This window comes from Octodon degus, unplaced genomic scaffold, assembly GCF_000260255.1.
Source record: "Octodon degus isolate 3935 unplaced genomic scaffold, OctDeg1.0 scaffold00092, whole genome shotgun sequence".
NCBI lineage: Eukaryota > Metazoa > Chordata > Mammalia > Rodentia > Octodontidae > Octodon > Octodon degus.
In genome coordinates this window covers 3,162,004-3,182,414 of record NW_004524668.1, presented here as the reverse complement: position 1 = coordinate 3,182,414, position 20,411 = coordinate 3,162,004, and the positions used below count along the sequence as shown (strand labels likewise).

General features: G+C 52.2%; 1 protein-coding gene across 3 annotated transcripts in view; it reads left to right on the top strand.

Moving 5' to 3' along the window:
• The first annotated feature begins 9,509 nt into the window (after positions 1–9,509).
• Positions 9,510–20,411, top strand: part of Ephb2 (EPH receptor B2) — a 113,904-nt gene continuing 103,002 nt past the window's right edge. For all 3 annotated transcript variants that reach the window (XM_004637619.2, XM_004637620.3, XM_023722501.1), the window contains exons 1-2: positions 9,510–9,582; positions 12,610–13,294. In XM_004637619.2, coding sequence (XP_004637676.1) covers positions 9,526–9,582; positions 12,610–13,294 — 742 coding nt within the window. In that variant the 5' untranslated portion in view covers positions 9,510–9,525. The remainder of the gene's footprint in view (positions 9,583–12,609; positions 13,295–20,411) is intronic.

The window sequence follows — 20,411 nt, the reverse complement described above, 5'->3', positions numbered from 1 at the left end:
GTCATTTGAGCAGCGAGACTACCAGCCACAGTCACTGACCACCTACGAGGTGCTTACCGTCCGGCTCAAGGCCTGATGAGGGACAGAAAGTGACAGGCAGGGTGACAAGTTGGCGGGAGACATGTGTGGGAGTGTGGGCACCCTGCTTCCTGGGTGATCAGAGAAGGCTTCTCGGTGCAGGTGCCATTTGGGTGGGTCCTTAGTAAAGGGCAGGTTGAAGGATCCCAGGCAGGCCAGGAGAGTGGGGACATCATAGAGAGGAACAACAAGGGGCTCGGGAGCTATCTTCCAGGGGGGTCTGTGGGAGAGGAGAGATTTGCAATAGGCCTGGCTCTGCCGCATCTTTTTTTTTTTTTTTTTTTTTTTTTTTTTTTTTTTTTGCAGAACTGGGGATTGAACTCAGGTCCTTGTGTTTGCCAGGCAAGCACTTATTCCACTGAGCCATCTCCCCGGCCCCTCTGCCACATCTTGATGTGTCACCTCAGTGCGTTGTCTTCCTCTCCTCTCCTCAAAATGACCATGGAGGGTGCTTTACCCTCAGCAGGTCACATGAGGATCTCATGGGACAGAGGAGTGCAGTACTCAATGTAGTGCCAGACACATAGTAGGTGCTCATAGTAGGTGCCAGACACATAGTAGTAGCACCAGCTGCTGTGATCATGTCTTTGCTAATTTTTTATTTTATTATTTTTTTTTCTTTTGCGGTGCCGGGGATTGAACCCAGGACCCTGTGCCTGCCAGGCAAGTGCTTATTCTACTGAGCTATCTCCCCAGACCCCTATGATCATGTCTTTATTATCTACTTGGTAAATGGGAATAGTGTAGATTTGTTTAAATAACAAGGCTTTACAAAGTAAAAGTCACTGGGCAAATGCTGGCCATGAGATCAGCTTGATGTGTCGGAAAGGCTAGAGGAAGGCCATGGGTCTGGGTTTCTGACTTACTGTGTGACCTTGGCCAAGTCGTCTGACCTCTCTGAGCTTCCGTTTTCATTTGTGTAAAATGGAATTGGTAAAGGCTTCCCTCGGGGTTGTCATGGGAACTAAAGGAGCGCTTAGTGTGTCCAGAGCTCCCCGTCCATCCCTGCCTTCCTGCTCCTTCCCTCCCTCCCCAGTGAGTCCTGGTGTTCATTTACCGCCCACCCCATCCCCCAGCAACCTCGTCCCAGACCCCCATCCATCATCCTGTCCTTTGTGGAGGTTAAGTGGGTCCCCAAGCAGCGAATCCAAGCTCCCCCGAAGCCCTGGCTGCACAATGCGGCCCGCTGTTAGCGAGCAGCCTGGCTGGCCCAGAGGATTGGGTTTCAGCCCGGGCGGCCGGCACTGGCGGATGCCCAGGCCAGCGGCAGGCAGGCGGGGACAGAGCGGAGGAGCCGGCGTCACAGGGACTCCTCCACCGGGCCTGAGAAAACACAAGCAGGCTCCAGGCAGCAACCGAGGCAGAGGAGGGCCTCCAAGAGTGGCAGGAGGAGAGGAGGAGCAGGGCCTGGGGCAGAAGGATTTTACATTAGCAGAGTTCCCTCTCTCCGACAACCAGGGGACAGAGCTGGAGAAACCATGAGCTGCCTGTGGCGGACTTTGCTTTAGAAAACCCACAGCCTTCCTGGAGCTGGCCCTTAGCTCCTCAGCAGTGCCACCTGGCTCACCCTGCTTTGAGCCAGTGAGCCTGATGTCTTCAGAGGAGAGGCCTTGGGCAGCCAGGGTTCCAATCCCAGCTAGGTGTCTTTCTGCTGTGTGGCTTTGGGAAGAGCTCTGAGCCTCTCTGGGCCTAGTCTTCTCTTCTGTACCATGGGGTGACAGCACCAGCTTTCCTGAGTGTGTGGAGTATTTATGAGGACCTGACCCTGAAGGCACTGGCAGATGAAAGGAGTAATTTTGTTCTTGTTTTATGGGATAAGCAACCTGGTGGCTTCTGTCCCTTACTGGCCATGTGGCTTTGCAAGAGTCCTTGATCTCTCTTGGCCTCAGTTTCCCCCTAAGTCTGCTCTGGGCTGTCAGTGAGACAAGACTGATGAAGGGAACAGCTGTCCACGCATGGGCAGCCTCCACAGAGCTAGCTGTCATGTGGCCTGGTCCTTTGCACCCAGTGCCTGCTTGGGTCCTCAGACCACAGAGGAGGCCACAGAGCAAGGGATTGGATACCCTTACTTTACAGATGAGGAAACTGAGGCTTGCGAGATGAAGCGACTTCTCCAAGCCACCCTTTGCCTTGCGCTTCACCTCTTAGACCCCGCCTATTGCTTCTGCCTGGAATTTTTCATTTGGACAACGGAAAATGTGCTGTGGCTCTCAGTCACTGATCATTCAGGTCAGGTCCCAGGCCACCAAGCCATGGATCCCAGCCCAGCCTGGCTTTAGGTTACCTCAGCCCCAGCAACCCAGACAGGGTACAAAAGGAGCTGCTGGCTAGGCTCCAGAGCAGCATCTGCCATTCGGGTCCCATGCCAGGCTGATGTGCTACCTGGGCCATGGGCTGCTGGCCAGTCTGCGTGCAGGCCACAGTATTGCCCTCTTGAAGAACACTTCGTAGTTTCTTCCCGCCTGTGAGAGCAGACCCAACCTCCTTAGTCCCATGTTCATGTGAGAACCTTCACCTTTGGGCCCTTCCTGTACTACTGTCACCTATAGGAACCGCTGCTGGGGACGTGTAGCCCAGAGCCCCAGACAGAGAGCTGTCCTGGATTTTCATGTTCCCTGACTTGTCCTGATGTTCCAGCCGCTGTGCTTTTGATTTTGCTGTGGCTGCTCTGTGCTGAGCCCTACCCCTACTTCTCCTCTGAGTCACCCTCCTCATGCCCTGGACTCCTGCATATCCTGCTCCTGGCCTGGACCAGCACTCTCTCCTTGTCAGGCTCGAGTCTGGCAGCTGCTCAAGGGAAGGACCTGCTGACTGTCCCTGCAGCCCCAGTGCCAGTCACATGCAAGGTGGAGTAGGTGCTCTCTGAAGGGCCTTGACTCCATTGCTTAATTCAGCCAGTGAGGGAGAAGTCAAGGACAGCTGCCAGGAAGAAGGAGGGAGCCTTTGAGCTTGGTTTTGGAAGAGACATTAGCTATGTTAGCAAAGCAAGAAGAGCCAAGCATTCCAGGGAGAGCATGCTGGAAGTGTCGAGTCACCGTGGCCCGAGGAAGTACAATGCCTTCTGCAAGCAGAAGGAAACATAGGACAGCTGGACCCTCAGGCTGCAGGCTGGAAGGTACTTGTTTGACCCAGTTGGCAAAATCTCCAAAAGCACTGTTGAGGGCTCTGAAGATCTTAGGACAAGTTAGGACATGATCAGATCGCGGCATTAGCATCTCACCCCACTGCCAAGTATAGATTGGCTGCATGAATGCTGCCAGGTCTGTTCTCCATACCGACCATACAGTGTGAGCAAGCGGGCACAGAGCTCACCTAGGATCAGGGCCAGGGGAGACTGCAAATCAACAGGACTCACCCACACAGTGCCACTTAGTTCTCCTAGGGGCCCATTTTGCAGATGCAGAAACTGAGGCTTGGAGAGGAAAACAGGCTTTCTTACAGTCACACGCTAGAAAGTACCAGAGCCAAGGCTCTAGCCTCGAGAATCTACACTCCAGGCTCTGCCTGCCTTCTCTTCTTTCCCTCCTGCCCTCAAACAGACTCAGAGAGAGAGAGAGAGAAAGAGAGAGAGAGAGAGAGAGACAGACAGACAGACAGACAGACAAGCAGAGAGACAGAGACAGACAGAGAGAACACATAGCCACAAGCCACATGTATATACATGCATACATATACACATACACTATTGATGGTTTTGTTGTTTTGTGCTGTCCATTTTTTAAGGCTATGTCCATATCATCTTAAAAATAACACAGATGTAGATATAGACAGATGTCTGTTTCTAGCCCTGCCTGTGTGGCCTTGTGCAGGTTCCTTTCCCCTTCCTGGTTTCAGTTTCCACATCTGTAAAATGGGGTCAATAGCAGCATAGATCCCTTTGGTTGTCCGGAGTCTGCAGGGACATTCAGAGTGCCCTGGCCAGTCCTTGGCACATAGGCCTGGCCCCTTCCTCACGTCTTTGGAATGCTCACTACTTATTAGTGCAGACCGATACCATCTGTGGCCCTAGGGAATTAGCCCTGGACAGAGTTGGCCAGGGGTGGCTTAGGGAACAGGGACAGCCATCCACCCCAGCCTGAGAGCAGGGGCCCCCGCAGCCACCTCCTGTGGGCCTAACACTAACGACTTCAGTGTGTCTCCCCTTTTAGCTCAACAATTTCTGAAATGTACACTGCTCATTCACACGTAGCTGGAGGGGCTGACGGGGCCTCCCAGCCTGTGCAATCAGGCCTCCTGATTGCTTTCTTCTGTTCAGGCTCCAGGAGGGAGCGGGTTTGGGGCACTGTGGAGTTACGGCTGAGCTGCTCCCACGCCCCAAATTCTGTTTCTCCCCCCCACGCACACACCAGGAAGGGGCTCTGGGCTGGGGGCCCTGGTTCTAGCTTTTGCCTGAGTAGTAAGCATCTGTGTGGCCTCACTTTCTTCATCTGTCCATTGGGTTTGTTTAAAATGGGCCCTTAGAGCTTCAGGGAGTCGCTGCCCTTGAATAGGAGCAGAGGGCCACAACCCTCAGGCTCGCTTGCAGCTCCCACTGCTGCTTGCCCCGCCCTTCATGCCTAATTCCCATGAGCCGTGCTCTTCCCAGCCTCTCACCTCTGCCCTGCTGTACCCTTTGTGCCCCTCGCCCACCCCTAGCACACACACTTCCAGCCTCCACCCCAATGTCACCTTCTCCAGAAAGCCATCCCTGCATTTGGTATCTTCTCCCTGTCCCTCTGCCCATAACCCACCGTACATTCCACACATCCCCATTGTGGTCTTTGTCACATCCGGAGGGTGATTAATTATCTATGTATAGTGACAGTAGCTTCCCTATGTGAGGGATTGTCATTGTCACAGTGGGGATGGGGATGGGGATGGGGACGTTTCCAGCACTTCAGAGCCAGCTCAGTGGCTCTCAAAGCGTGGGAAGCTAAACCGTGTCAGGTAGTATGTAGATGAGTGTTTTTAATTGTGCTGGTCTTGTGTTTGTTTTCGTTCTTTCTAAGTCAAGTGATATTGGTTTTTCCCTTTAGAATAATGCTTACTTTTTTCTCTCTCTCTTTCTTTCAAATGCACTTGAGGGGAAAAAAAGTCAGTTGGAAGGAAAATAGTAACTAAATCATTGTGCAGGTGAGAGTGAGAAGGCTGTCATGTTGTCTACGAGAGCAACTCCAGCCTTGAGCTGTCCTGATGGCCTAGGACTCTAAGGCATGTTCAAGCCCATAGATGGGGGCAAGGGTCTTGGACACCCCAGCACCCACCCTTCAGGGTCATAGAGACCATGGGAAAAGGAAAAACAAATAAAGACAGTCACCAGCAAGGACACTGATAAGTTCTGGGACCCCTTAAAACATTAGTGGCAACAGAGCTGTAGGGTGGGGGACCTGAGTTGGGACTTCACAGATGAGGGACATAGGGATAGGCAAAGGAGGCATAGAGGGGAGAGGATGAGAAACAATGGCACAGTGAGTGAGGGTGGGTGTCATATGGTCTGTGCATAGGGAGAGAGCAGCATAGCTGGGTGAGTCTGGGCAAGTTCCTGAGCTTTTGGAAGCCTCTGTTTTCCCATCTGTGAAATGGGAGTGTATCAAGTAGCCCCTAGCATTGTTGTATGCGTGTCAGTATGGGCGTTCAAGGCTCTCCATGGATATAAGCCCTCAACTTTTATAATTTGGGATGGGGGGGCAACGTCTTTGGAAATCTGTGGTAGAGGGGATATGTCTGGGATTGGTGTGGAAGTGCTGGTGACGGAAGCAGGACTTGGCTTCCTGAACCCACCTAGGTTCCTGTGGCCAAAACAACCAACTCCAGATTCCCCTGGGATCAGGGACTTTTGTGTGTGTGGCTTGAGAGGAGCAGAGGGGAAATGCAAAGCATCTCGGGAAAATGGCATCGGGTGAGCAGGAGGGGCCCTTCAGAGGCTGTGGCCATCCAGGGAGAGCTGATGTTTGTCAGATGTTGACCAGTGTAGTCTGGGGGGTACGGGGAGCCAGCCAGACTAAACTGGAGCCGTGTGGACCCGCCTTTCCTTTCAGGGCCCACCTAATGAGCCCACAGGAAGTGGCATGCGAACGAGCACGGGTGGGCTAAAAGGTGCTGTGCTCCAGCTAAAAATAATAGCTGGTACTTCCTGCAGGGCTGCGCCGTGTGCGGGGCCCAGGCTGAGCCTCCTCTCCTCCTGGTTAGTCTGCACATCCACACTGGGAAGGTATTTTGGCCATCTTCCAGGTAAGGAAACTGAGGCTTAGCCAGGGCCAGGGTTGAGGCCAGAGGCGTAGCTCTGGGTGGACCTCTTGCCTGTGATGCAAGGGGCTCTGGGTTCCATCCTCAACACCAGAAAATTTTAAAAGCCATGTAAGTGAGAGAATCAAGGTCTCATGCAGAGGGTAAAGGGACGCATCAGAGTAGAAAAGCAAAGGACTAAAGAGCTGGGCACCATAGTGCACACCTGTAATCCCAGTTACTCAGGAAGCTAAGGCAGGAGGATCATAAGCTCAAGTCAGCCTGGGAAATTCTGTAAAGACCTGGCCTCAAAAAATAAAGCCAAAAGGACTGGGGAAGGAACGCAGGGGCAAGGCACTTGTCTAGCATGTACGAGACCTTGAGTTCAATCCCTGTACTAAACAAATTAAAAATCTAATTTAAAATTTTGAGGGGCCAGTGTGAGATAGCTCAGTGGACTAAAGTGCCTACTTTAAGCGCAGAACCTATAGTTCAATTCCCGGCACCCCATGCCACGCCAGCCCTGCCCTCATGATGAGCTAAGCAGGCCAGAGTCCGGGCGTGGTGGCGCATGCCTATCTTCCCAGTGCAGGGGAAGCTGAAAAGAGGAGGATCACTGAGTCCAAGCTGCGTAGTGAGACCCTATAACAACCAAATACATGTAAAAAAATAACAATAATAAATTTTTGAAAAGGGCTGGGGATGCAGCTCAGGATACCTTGAATTAAATTCTCCATACTTAAAAAAAAAAAAAAAAAAGTCCAAGGGAGTTTGGAGGAAAAGCAGCTTGTGCTCAGCTTTCTGCAGCCCAAAGCTGGCCTGGCAAGGAAAAAGCAGAGGCGCGGAGCTGCGCTCTGAGCGCCTTCCCAGCCACCTGCAGACTTCATTTCCTCCTAGTTCCATCCTGTGAGTGAACCATGCAGTTGGTTGCTTCCAGTTCCCACCTAGCATGTTCTGTGGTAGCAGGAAAGGGGGGTGGTGTACTTCCTTGGCTGGGTCTTTTGAGGAGCCTAGAGTTTGAATCCAGGGCCTTCACACTGAGCTACCTCCCCAGTCCTTTTTATGTTTTAACACAAGATCTCCCTAAATTATTAAACTGCCCAGGCTGGGCTTGAACTTGCGATCTTCCTGCCTTTTCACAAGTCCCTGGGCCTGAGTTTCCGTCTGTACAATGAGGATGTCGGTTCCCAGCCCCTCCTTCTTTGGGCTACGGAACCTTCCAGCACTTGTCCGCTGGGTCAGCCCAGGAATCCAGCCAAGGGGTGGGGTCACCTGCTTGGCGGGCTTGTTGTCGCCCCCACCCGACCCTTTTGGTCCTGGGCGGTCTCTCCTCTCCCTTGTCTGCACAACTCCCAGCAGCTGTTCCTCAGGCCCAGGCAGAGAGCCCGGCTTGGCGCGTCTCGGGCTGAGGCCGATGAGAGAAAACAGGTGAAAAGTTCAGCCCTTGTTCTCTCCAGGAAGAAAAATCTGTAGCCTTCAGAGTGTGAAAAAGAGCCCTTTCTTCAGCTCCAAGGCTGCACAATAGAACTTCCCTCCAATTTGCCATCAAAAAGATGCCCTTGGCACTGGCTCCACCGTCCCTGGCGTCCCCCCGCTGCCCCCTCCCTGCACTGGTCCCCAGAGCAAAGGGACACAGTGACCACAAACACAAGCCACAGGCGGTCAAGGGGACGCTTCTGCATCCTTTCCTGTCAGCTCAGGGGTCTAACTGAGGTCACCACTAGCCAAATGCTTCCTTTCCCCCTGCCCTTCACCCCCACCGCCCTGGCATAGGTCATACCCTCAATGCCTCCCATTTGGATTTACTTGGCATCCTGGACACTGGACACTCTGCCCCTGTCTTCCAGCCCTGATACATCCAGCCTGGACCATCAAATACATTATTTCAACCGTCTAGACCTGCAATGGGGTGACAGGACACCTGTACTTCTATTATGCCACCAACTCCTATGTGGCCTTTTGGAGCCTCCCCCCACCACCCGTTCCTCTCCAGAATGAGGTGGTCGGGCCATAACTTAAGCGGCCAGTGTTGACTTCCTGGAGTGCCATGCTGAGAAGCTCTGTGTGGCCACAGCATGTGGAGATTGATTAGTGATGTCTGCACCAGGTACAGAATTACAGCAAGGCCACCTCCTATCTATTCTCACTGAGCAAGTGCCATGGAGGATCTCCCTGTGGCCTTTTAAGTTCCTTCACCTACTATGCCATAAGCGTTTCTATTCCCACATCATCTCCACTACCTAATACAGAATGGGCATCAGGATCTATTTGTTGAGTGAATGCTTGAAAGGAGTCTATTTAAATCTGTCCAGTGCACTGCAGTTCAGGTCAAAAAAGTGTTTTGAAGTTTTTTGGGTAGAGAAAGGGTAGAAGGGGGGTCCTGAGCCTGACCCCGGGTGAGTTAAGAATCTCAGATCCCTTTCACACCAGGCTGTGTGACTCCTTCCCTCTAGCTGCTGGTTCAGACGCTGATCTAAGTGTCCTGCAGCCCAAGAGGACATGTAATAAGTGACCCCTTTCCTCTCAGGGATAGGAGCAGGAGGTGATAGAGGAAAGGGAAGAAGGTTACAGAATGTGAGGCCAGAGAGGCAAGGCAGGGTACCTGGTGGTGCTCAATGTGACAGAAGAGAAACCCCTCTAAGGCTCATGTTCCAGTTTTTGAGAATTGACACAAGCCAAAAAGTGAACAGAGACGGGGCTGGGGATACAATTCAGTGGCATAAGCACCTGCTTGGCAAGTGCAGGCAGCGTCATGAATTGAATCCCTGGTACTGCACACACACACACACACACACACACACACACACACAGAACAGATACCTCAAATTTTATGTACATATTTAATATTTGGTGAGGGATCCTTAGGAGCCTGTCTGGAGTATCCAGGTTAAAGAGCCTTACCCAATGGAAAAGAAGAATACTAAGGACCATGAGACATGATTGGCTGAAGGGAGGGAGGGCGGGCATTGCTGACCACAGATAGAGGTCCTGGAAGGGCAGGACTTGGAAAACTTGCCTAAGATGACTGACTAGGCTATAAGAGTGGGCGGGCTTATGGAGTGAACAGGTAGGGTGCAAGGGAGTGTGGTCTGGAGGATTAGAATTGGGTGATTGGAGCAGTGGAGGTAGGCAGGGGTCTGTAAAGGAAAGACCTAGAGGGGAGGGATCTTACGTCAGGCCAGAGTGATTGACAGCAGTGGAAAGGCAAAGTGGTGACTCTTTGCTCTCCCTCCAGAAACGCTGATGGACTCCACTACCGCAACGGCTGAGCTGGGCTGGATGGTGCATCCCCCATCAGGGGTGAGTTGGTGGTCCCCAAATCCCATTTGGCCCCTGGGCATTGGCTGCAATGCCTGCAAGTCCCTCACATTCCAGTCCCTTTCTCCTCTTCAGGGCCCAGAGTCCGACCTACCCATCCCCTATCATTGATGGAACCCCAGTTACCATGGCAACCCGCTGGATGCTTTTAGCCTTTATCCCATGGAATCCTCAAGGCGAGGCCAAGAAGTAAGGCACTCGCTCAGCCCCCATTTCAGATGCGGAAAGTGAACTGTCACTTCCTGAGTACCCGTGCTATGTCTGATACAGTATGAAGCATGTTTATAAACATCATCTCCGGTCAAGACCACAGGAAGGAATTACCTCTTTTACTGATGAGGAAACTGAAGCTCGGGGAGGCTTAGCTGCCTGCCCAGGGCCCTACAGCTAGTAAGTGAAGGGGCTCAGGTTTGCTTTGCGTTCTGTGTTTTGGGTGGGGTCTTTTCATTCTTGTTTTGATGCTGGGGCTGGAATCCAGGGCCTTCTGCGTACTTGAACACACACTTTCCCACTGAAATGCACCCCCAGCTGGGGTTCAAATTGGTATCGAGGGTTGTGAACAAGTCCTCTCTGCCCCTTTTCTGGGTCCCCATAACACGAGCCCCGCCCCACCTACGCATGGTTCGTAGCATTCATTGCGCTTCCTTGGTTTGAGTCCTCCGAGCCCACCTCTGTGCCACCTGCTTTCTCCCTAGCTCTTGCAGAGAGGATGTGGGGGTCACACATGCCTAAAATGCTGTCCCCGTGCCACTCATGAGCTGTGTGGCTTAGAGCCATGTGCTTAATCTTTCTCAGCTTTGATTTCCCTGTCCACGAAATGATAAAGATGACTTCTTCAGGGGGTCATCGTGAGGTTTTCCTTGTAAAGTATCTAAGGTTGGCCCCCAGTAGAGAATAACTGTGATGATTGTCACTGCCATCCTCATCACTGTCACCAGTTTTAATGCTCCCGGTCTCTGGGGAAGGCTCTGAACTCCACGACCCATTCCTCCCATCCCCCCACCTCGGCTCCTCCACTGAGACTCAGCTGCAACCCCTGGGAGACGCCCCCCCACCCCCAGGCCTGTGCTCTCAATAGGCAGGGCCCCAGGGTCAGGCTTCTTTCTGTGGCTCTTTCTTGTCACCAATTTTCCATCTGCGAAGGCGGCTGGGCCCACAGCCCCACCCTGCCAGTAATGAGGCCAGGCTGGGCTGCAGGGCCCCCGGACGCAATTATTTGGGGTGTTTGGGCTGCAGGGCCTCCGCATGTTAATTAGAGAGAGGGGAGAAAGGCAGAGTGCTCTAATTAAGTGCTCTAATTAAGTTCTGAAGAAGAGCAGCGGTTGTAACAAGGGGCTGACTTTGTCACATGGTGCCACCATAAAAAAAAAGATTAAATGCAATGTAGGGAGCTTCAGAGTAGCCACTGCAGAAGAGGCCAGGCTAGCATGCCCCAGCTTGGCCTCCCCTCCCATACTCACCCCTTGGAGCATTTGACCATTCCCTAGGCAGACGTGGCCCAGAGAATCTGAGTGGCAAAGGCACAAAGAACACCCACTGGAGGGTGACACCTCTCCTAACACCTGCCAGTCTCATATCCCCTTTGGCAATTGGGGAACTAGTAGCCCAGAGAGGCTGAAGGACTGGCCCATGCTTACGCATCAGGTTAGCTAGCAGCCTGTGTTCCGAGATAGCACAGGCAAGTGCATGGCTGGGTCTGGGTTCCTGTGACCTGGGTCAGCCAGGTGACCTCACTTGCCCTCTCCTACTCCCTGTGCTGAACAGTGGGGGGCAGTGATGCCGTGTGTGCACATCATGACGAAGAGATGACACTATGAGAGTGCCCAGCCGTGGATCCTGCTGAGAGGAGGAGGTTCTGCTGTTGGGGCACTTGTCCACCTACCCAGGGACCCAGGAGAAGGAAAGGATGGGCAGCTCCCCTGGGCAAGCTCTCTGGCCCACTAGGGAGACCAGACCAGGGGGGCCAACTGTGCCAGGCACTTGCCCAGAGATTGTCCCAGGGGCCTGAGGAAGAGTTGATGGACTCAAATGCAAGCAGCCAGGGGACAGCCTGCCTCAGAGAGGTGCAGGGTGACTGCAGCCCTTGCCTAACGTGCACACTGTCCTGCGTTGTGTTATAAGCACTGCATAAAACCAAAACAAAGAAAGGATGCTTGATGAGGATAAAGGGGTGACTGAAGGCTCAGCCGTGGGGTGAGCTGGGTCTATGAATCTGCGGGCAGGGACATGGACACTGTGCCCTTTCCAGCTTCCTGGCAAGTGGTCCAGCCCTTTATAGCACTGAGGTTCTGTGGTTCTCAGTCAGGTTTTTGAGCTCAGGCTGGGACCCCATGGGTGCTGGAGCAGCCCGTCTGGCAAGAAGGGAAGGCAGACAGGCTCCCTCTCTGAACTGAGATGAGCCAGCTCTCGGAGGAATCTTAGCAGCTGAAAGCCTCAGAGAAATGCCCTGACTTTCCTGTCGTACTAGGAGGTCACTGGGAGTGAGAACTGTCTTCTTCTATCATACTCGGAGTCCCCAAGGGCAAGGACTGTACCTCCAGGATCTGACAGGGAGCTCCTAGAGGGCAGACATTCTTTCTTACTCTATCAGACTGGTAGCCCCCAAGCATAGAGACATCTACCTTCATCGGAAGGAGCTGCCTGGGCCAGAGACCTCCCATCTCCCCTTGCAGGTAGAAACTTCCTGAGCTCAGAGTCTGTGTCTCCTTCAGATTAGTGAATCCCTGACAGTGCACGTTAGGCAAGGGCTACACAGCTCCCACATCTACCAGGGGAATGCCAAGTACAGGGCTATGCCCTTGCCGTTGGGTTGGTAGAATGCCACTTTTATAGGCTGGGGGATTCCTTGGAGTCCAGGTCATGTGTCTCTCATCAGGCCGGGAATTCTTTTACACTTCCGTCCTCTAGACGGGAAGGTCACAACAACAGAGCCTGGGTCTCCCCACAAGACAGGGTGTTTCCCGGGGCTGAACCTCTACCCTCCCGACCTGACTGGCATTTCACCCACAGTGGGAAGAGGTGAGCGGCTATGACGAGAACATGAACACAATCCGCACATACCAGGTGTGCAACGTGTTTGAGTCAAGCCAGAACAACTGGTTACGGACCAAGTTCATCCGGCGCCGTGGTGCCCACCGCATCCATGTGGAGATGAAGTTCTCGGTGCGTGACTGTAGCAGCATCCCCAGTGTGCCTGGCTCCTGCAAGGAGACCTTCAACCTCTATTACTATGAGGCTGACTTTGACTCGGCCACCAAGACCTTCCCCAGCTGGATGGAGAATCCGTGGGTGAAGGTGGACACCATCGCAGCTGATGAGAGCTTCTCTCAGGTAGACCTGGGCGGCCGGGTCATGAAGATCAACACTGAGGTGCGGAGCTTTGGACCTGTGTCCCGCAGTGGCTTCTACCTGGCCTTCCAAGACTATGGTGGCTGCATGTCCCTCATTGCTGTGCGTGTCTTCTATCGAAAGTGTCCCCGCGTCATCCAGAATGGTGCCATCTTCCAGGAGACGCTGTCTGGGGCTGAGAGCACGTCCCTGGTAGCTGCCCGGGGCAGCTGCATTGCCAATGCCGAAGAGGTGGATGTGCCCATCAAGTTGTACTGTAATGGGGATGGCGAGTGGCTGGTGCCCATCGGGCGCTGCATGTGCAAAGCAGGCTTCGAGGCTGTGGAGAATGGCACTGTCTGCAGAGGTAAGGGCCACAGCAGGGCAGATGCCCCTGCAAATGCATGGAGGTGGCATTGGTGGAATGTTTGGGCCTGGCATCCTGGGGCTTAGATTGGCAAGGGAAGAGGCTCAGGGCCAACACTGAGGCAGTTTCCCAACCTGAAACATTGCTCAGCTTCCCAGAGGGAGTCCCTTGGTAGTACTTACAAGCACGTAGGATGGGAGGTATACCAGATGACTTGGGTTGGTATGAAGCTAATGGCTTTTTGTTCCAACTATTGTGCACTCATTTGTGATGATAAATGGTATGTATTTCTCTTCAGTTGTAAAAGTAATGTCGGGGGGGGCGGAAAGATAGTTCAGAGGGATAAGCACCTACTTGGCAAGCACAAGGACCCGAGTTTGATCCACAGCCCCACATGCCATGCAATTTCAGGCCTGGATTCCCTGGGCATGCCATCTTAGCCCCAGAGGTGGGTGCCCACCATTTGGGCCCGGAAATAGGCGTGGAGGTACATGCCTATAATCCCAGCTCTCAGGAGGTTGAGTCAGGAGGATCTCTGTAATTTTGAGACCAGCCTGGGGACTACAAAAGTGAGCACAAGGCCAGCCTGAACTGCATAGTGAGACCCTGTCTCAAAAATAAATGAATAAATAAAGTAATACAGTTTCCTCGAGGGATGTGTGAAACACACCTATAATCCTAGCACACTGAAGGCTGAGGCAGGAGAATTACAAGTTTGAGCCTAGCCTGGGCAGCATATCAACTTAGTGAGATCCTATCTCACAATAAAAATAAAAAGGGTGGGGGATGTAGCTCAGTGCAAATGCTCTTGGTTCAACCCCTAGTTCCAAAAAATGTGCTATGGTTTCTAATGTAAGAAAATGAGTACATTATAATAAATAACATTTAGGTATGAAAGAGTTAACATTTATTGAACTTTTGGTGCATTGGTCAACATAGGCCAGGCTCACGTAATGTGGTAAAAATAATCTAAGTTTATTTCTCACTCACTGCTACATGTCTGACCCGAGTCAGCTTGAGACGCCTTCTGCTGGGAGCCAAGCAGATGGAGGAACCACTGTTTGCAATATTGGCATCATCAGAAGGAGGGAAAGAGTATGGGGCATTGGATGCTGGCTCTGGTGCTTCTCTATGGAATGGCCCACAGTAGAAGCACTGCTGAGTGGTGGAGGGGCTATGTAGATGGAAAGATGTGGCTTCCAGTCACAGCCCTGCCAGCTATTAGCTGCACAACCCTAGCCAAGGGCAAAACCCTCCCTCATAAGGTGTATGAGAAGCCAAGCACTTAAAGCACGTAAAATGCTTATAAATAACGTTTCTGGCACACAGAAAATGCCTAATGGTGTTCATTGAAGGAGGTCCTATCTCCTAACCCTGTCTGAGCAGATGCTTCGCAGTTTGAACAGTGAGGGTGGTGGTTGTGCAGAGGGATTTGAAGCTACTTATGCTTCGTCCTATTGTGTTCCCATTGGAATCTGATGTTGGAGCCAGATCGTGGTATATCCCAAACACCAGGCCAAGTGTGGACCCTGTTCCAAAGGCATAGGCGAGCCGGGGAAAGGTTAGGCAGAGGGGATGACCACAGTGATCCTCACCTGCCTCCCACCTCTATAGCTACCCCCTAAAGGCCTGGAGATGAGCAAGCAGCATTGTCAAGACTCTCAGAAGGGTAAATGGGGGCATTGGAGACAGGAGGCAGTGGGCTTCCTGGAAGCAGGGGCAGTGGTCTCCAGAGATGACGGCAGCCTGGCCCAAGTTTCATGGAGCTGGGGGAGTGGATTGTGGTCAGGGGATGTTTTGCTAGTGAAATGGATGGGGTATGATGACAACTCAGTGAGGGAAAGGAGTGGCATCAGAGGGGATAGTGAAGTCTCTCTCAGGAAGAGAGAGAGAGAAAGAAGTTACAGGGAGGTTGTGGTCTAGAAGAAGAAAAGAGAAAATTGGGAGAAAGGGCTGGTTTCTTGGGAGAGATCAAAAATGGGTTTTTGTTGTTATTTGTTTGCTTGCTTTTGTTTTGTTTCATTTTGATTTTTGGTGGTGTTAAAAATTGAACCCAGGTCCTTGTGCATGGTAGGCAACTGCTTTACCACTGAGCTACACCCCCAGCCTACTAATTCAACTTTATATCCTTGGGGAAAAAAAAACCCAGCCTCGGACAGTGGTGAGACAGAGTGGAGAGATATAGAAACAGGCAAATCAGAAACCAGTCACTCATTGCTTGTTTATTCATTCATCAAATTTCACGGAGTCTTCCTGTGTAAGACCTTGTACTGAGCCCCAGCTAGTGCAGAAAACAACCCGCCTGTGGCATTGGGGTTCACAGTCCATGGGGGAGACAGACCTATGAGTGAATAAGGGCATGGGGTGGTATTATACTTGTTTTTTGGGGTTTTTTTTAAAGGCAGAAGGATTTTTTTTTTTTTTTTTTTTTTTTTTTTTGCTCCCAATGCCTTCAGGGCAGGTTTGGCTGGCTTGAGTTGTGGGGATCGAACCACAGCAACCTGAGCCTGACTGCTTTGTTGAAGCAGCTACTTAGAGAACTGAGCTAAGGGGCAGGCCCCCTACACTTGTTTTATTAGGAACTGCTCAGGCTCTGATGGGCAAGAAAATGACAGAAGAGTTCTCAGAGGAAGTGCCACTGGAGTTAAATCTGCAGAGAAGGCTATTAAGTAGGTGGCCCAGGGCTTCTGGAGAATGGATCTATATGAATAATGGCCTGAGGATGCCAATCAACTCAGCTCTTTGGGAGGACTGGTTTATACCACTGTGGTCAAGGGATCCTGGAAGAGGTAGGAAGGGTTGTCACTAGGGGGCGCTTGTAAGAGGAGGTGCATCCGATATCTACCGCTGCGTAACAAGTTACCCCAGTGGAGAAGTTTAAAACAACAACCTTGCATCATCTCATAGCTTCTGAGAGCTGGATTCCAGGTGTGGCTGGGGTGGGACCTCTGGTTGAGAACCTCACAAGGGTGTAGGTTGGCTGGCAGCTGAGGCGATAGTGTCACCTGAAATCTCCACTGCAGAAAGGTGGCTTCCAGGCTCCCTCACATGGTTGTCACAGGCAACACACACGTGTGGAGTGATTCACCCAGACAGAATGTGACAGAGCCTTGGAGAGAGAAGTCACCATCTTTTTATAATCTGATTTGTGAAGTGGCATCTCATGACTTCTGCTATATTTTCTTCATTTAAAATGAGTCACCAGGGAACAGACCCACTAGGCTAGCAGGACCCTGAGGCATCCTAAAGGTTGCCTGTCTGAGGCAGCTTCCTGGGTCAGAGCCTCCCCTCAAAGGCACTGAGGATGCAAGCGGTGCTGGGCCAGGATATGCCTGGCTCTGGCTCCTTTCTACACCTTTGCTCCCTGATAGGTCACTCAGGCTGGGGCCTGGGCCCCCCGGCCAACACTGGGTACACATGGATCTCAGGCAGACTGGCAAGCAAGCTGAGAGAGCCCACAGACACCAGCTCCCGCATGGCCTGTGGATGGCCCTATCCCATTCCATCTGGCAGGCACTGGCCCTGCCATCCAGGCAACAAATGGGATGATAGCTCACCTATGAGTGGCTGGCCAAACGCTTTCCCCTCCTCCACCTCAGGGACTCTTGGCCTACAGTGCATCAGAACCACTGGTGCGTAGGTGAAGACCCGGCCTCCTGCGTCTGGCCCAGCCCTTTTCCCTGAGTCTGGTAGCATGGCCCCAAGGAGGGGACAAGAATCAATGTCTTTAAATAAGCAGCCCTGATGAGTCTGTCTGGGAACCACAGCCCAGATGTGCCCTGAGAAATGTATCTTACACTAAGCTGGAACTCAAGGCCTTGGGGGTGGCCACAAGACCAGCCCCAGCCCCAGCCCCAGCCCCACCCACCCTGGGAATAGCTGCCCTCAGAGAGGACAGGGGCAGATGCTGGGAGGGTGTGCTCGGCAAAGAGCCACTGATTAGCCAAAAATAATTTACAGGCAATATCCCATTACCGTGTGGATACAAATCACAGAAAACAGAGCTGGATGGGGTCTTCTTGGCAGCTGGGGGAGAGGGGCATCTTCATGGGGAGCAGACACTGTCCCATGGCAGGCGGTGGTGGCTAACAAGTGCTTGCCAGTTCAAAGCACAGCCAGTGGTTCCCAAAACACCTACTGAGTGCAGGACATGGTAGGGAAAGCCAGCCATTCAACAAGCATGTATTGAGGACCCACTATGTGCTATTTCAACCCTCTAGTAAATGTGTGTTGAATACAAAGAAAAGAACAAGACACAAGTGAAGTGTGTTTATTGCCTTCCCAGAGCTTTTAGTCCAGGTGAGTGAATAGGGGGAGACAGGGGGAGAGAGTCTCTTGGGACTCCTCCAGTAAAGCTTTAAACCAGTGACCAGTGATAGATTATGATGAAAGAACAGGAAGGGGGAGCAGATGTGACCAGAGACATCCACAAAAGCACCTGTTTCAGGGGGAGCAGCTTCTTGGGAAAGCTAGCACTTGAGCTGAGGGGAGCTGCTGGAGGGTGGGGAGACACTCCGGAAAGTGTCCCTGAGAATCCCAGGACATGGGGCTTGCCCTCAGGGTGTCCTTTGGGGAGACAGAGACTTGGAAACATGGGGGCCAGGGCAGATCGTGTCCTGCCAAATGCAAGGTCCATCCAAGTACTTGGAGAAAGAAGGGCACCCTTTGCACAGGGCATCCTGGAAGGCGTCAGGGAGGTGGCATTTGAGTTAGGAAGAGTGAGCAGGAATCTGATGGGTAGTCTACAGCCATACCACCCTGAACGTGCCCAATCTCACCTGATCTCGGAAGCTAAACAGGGTCGGGTCTGGTTAGTACTTGGATGGGAGAGGAACCAGATGAGTAAAGAGAGGGAGGGGAAACTAGGTGAGGAAGCTGCATGATTCAAGACCTGAGGTGACAGTTCAGGGCACCCTGAGAGGTGGCAGGTGGCCAGGGCTCACCTTTGCCCTATACATCCATCTAATTTCATTTATTGAGTCTCAGATCTGGGCCTGCACTGGCTGTGTATCTGTAGTGAGGGCTCCTGGGACTCCCCCAGTAGAGCTTTGTCCCCTTCACCTGCAGGGTCCCAGCCTCCTCAGCAGCACAGTCCCATGGGGCTTCCCACCAGCAGCTGTGCTGGGGAAGCAGGGGAATCCCAGGATTCCAGTTCTGCCGTTCCCAACGCTACAAAGTCATTTTCTTTGACTTGTGTCCTTCCTGGTTGGATTATACAGTGTCATGCCTCAGTTCCTCCAAGCTGTCTGTCTCTGCATCCCCACTTCCCTCGGTTTCCCCTTGTCCACCTCAGCCCCTCATTCCCCCAGCCCAGCGGCAGCCCCCAGCCTCACCCCTCTGGGAAGCCCTGCCCTCCTCTTCCCAGTACCTGACCTGCATCATCGCAGCAGCTCTGGGGGCAGTTCCGTGCTGAGCTCCACAGCCACAGTGCTACGGGGCCTAATAGGATTGTTAATATTTAGCTTGGATGGGGAGAGGGGCTGTGAGCCAGCTCAGAGTGGTTGCATGCACATGTCGATTTGCTGTTCCCGGTTCCCAGCTTACAGCTGCGTGCTTCTTCAGAGCCTCTCTTCTGCGTCTCTGCCCTGTTCTGCCGTCCTAACCCTCCTCTCTCCCTGACCTTGGCTTTAGAAACCTGGTTTCAAACCCTGGTCCTGCTGCTCACTAGCTATGTGACCTTGGGTGAGCAAGTGACCTTCTCCCAACCCCCGTTTTCCCATGGGCAAAGCATGATTCACACGAGGGCTATAAAGCAAAGTCAGATACTGTACTAGGGAAAGTGTTATAAAAATAAGAACTAGGATTTGGGAACACTGCCTTTGGTTTGTGTTTTGTTTTCCTGATGAGCTTTTCATTTTGAGGAAAAAATAACTTTTCTTTATTACAGAAGCAATCCAGGTTATTTGCAGAATCTTTAAAAATTGCTAATAAGCCAAAAGAACTTTGAAAATTAAAGTGGCTCATAATCCCATTACCCAGAGATAACCACTGTTAAACTGGTGTAGAGCCTTCCAGAGATACTTATGTGTACTTCTATAAATTGATTTTTTTTTTTTTAAAGAAAAGAATGAACTGCTAAAACTACCTCAAACTACCTTTTGGACCTCACCCCCACCTGCAGTTCTGGGGATTGAACCCGCAGCCTTGCCCATGCTAGACAAGGGCTCTACCCCTGAGCTATGTCCCCTGCCCCAGAAGATTTTTGACTTGATGTTTCATGGACGTCTTCCATGTCCTCCGAGAGAGCTTTAGTGTCATTTGGGAAGGCCTGTAGAATTCCACAGTACGAATGAACCCCGCTTTCTTTACAGCAGCTCAGCATGCAGATTGCTTGTAGGCTTCACCATTTTAAATAAATGTTGGCGTGAGCCCCATGATTTCTCTGGGGTTTTTTGGTTTTGTTTTTTACCTTGCTGCTTGTATTTGCTTGGGATACATTTCTAGGCATGGAATTGTGAGGTCAAAGGGCACATACTTTTTTTAGAGCTTTGACACGCATAGCCAGCTTACCCTCCTGAAACTCTGGGCTGAGTTCCCCTCCTGGCAGCAGCTCCTGAGCCTGCCTGTTTCCCCACATGCTCACCAGCATGGGGGTTTATGCTTATGGCCTTGTTTTCTGTTTTACTCCCAGAATCCCATGCTTTCCCAGCCAAAAGAGGGAGGGACCAGGAGTCCTCTCTAGGCCCTGAGAGTGAGGGCCTGGACCACCCTCGGGGTGGGCTCCTTTCCACCCTGCCTTCAGTCCCACCCCTGCCCTCCAAGGCTGGATCACTGGCTCAGATGTGCCTGAGGGAGCCTGCAGGGATGGGGCGGGGTCAGGCCCAGGACCAGAAGGAGAAAGGCCAAAATTGGCAGAGCCTGTGCTGGCTGCAGAAAGGGTGTGGAGGGTGGAATGCTGAGTGGGAGGGGAGGTCCAGACCCCTGCCCACAGGAAGTTCTGCTGCTTCCCTCTATGAGCAGGGTGGAGACACTCATCTGGGGTGGGAGGGTGAGGGGCAACCCTTGTAGATCCCAGATTCAGGCCTGGACTGGGACCACACAGGCCAGCCTTTGAGGGAGAGTCTGAATGGAGTCCCTCAAGTTGATAGGGTCTCTCTTTTTTTTTTTTTTTTTTTTA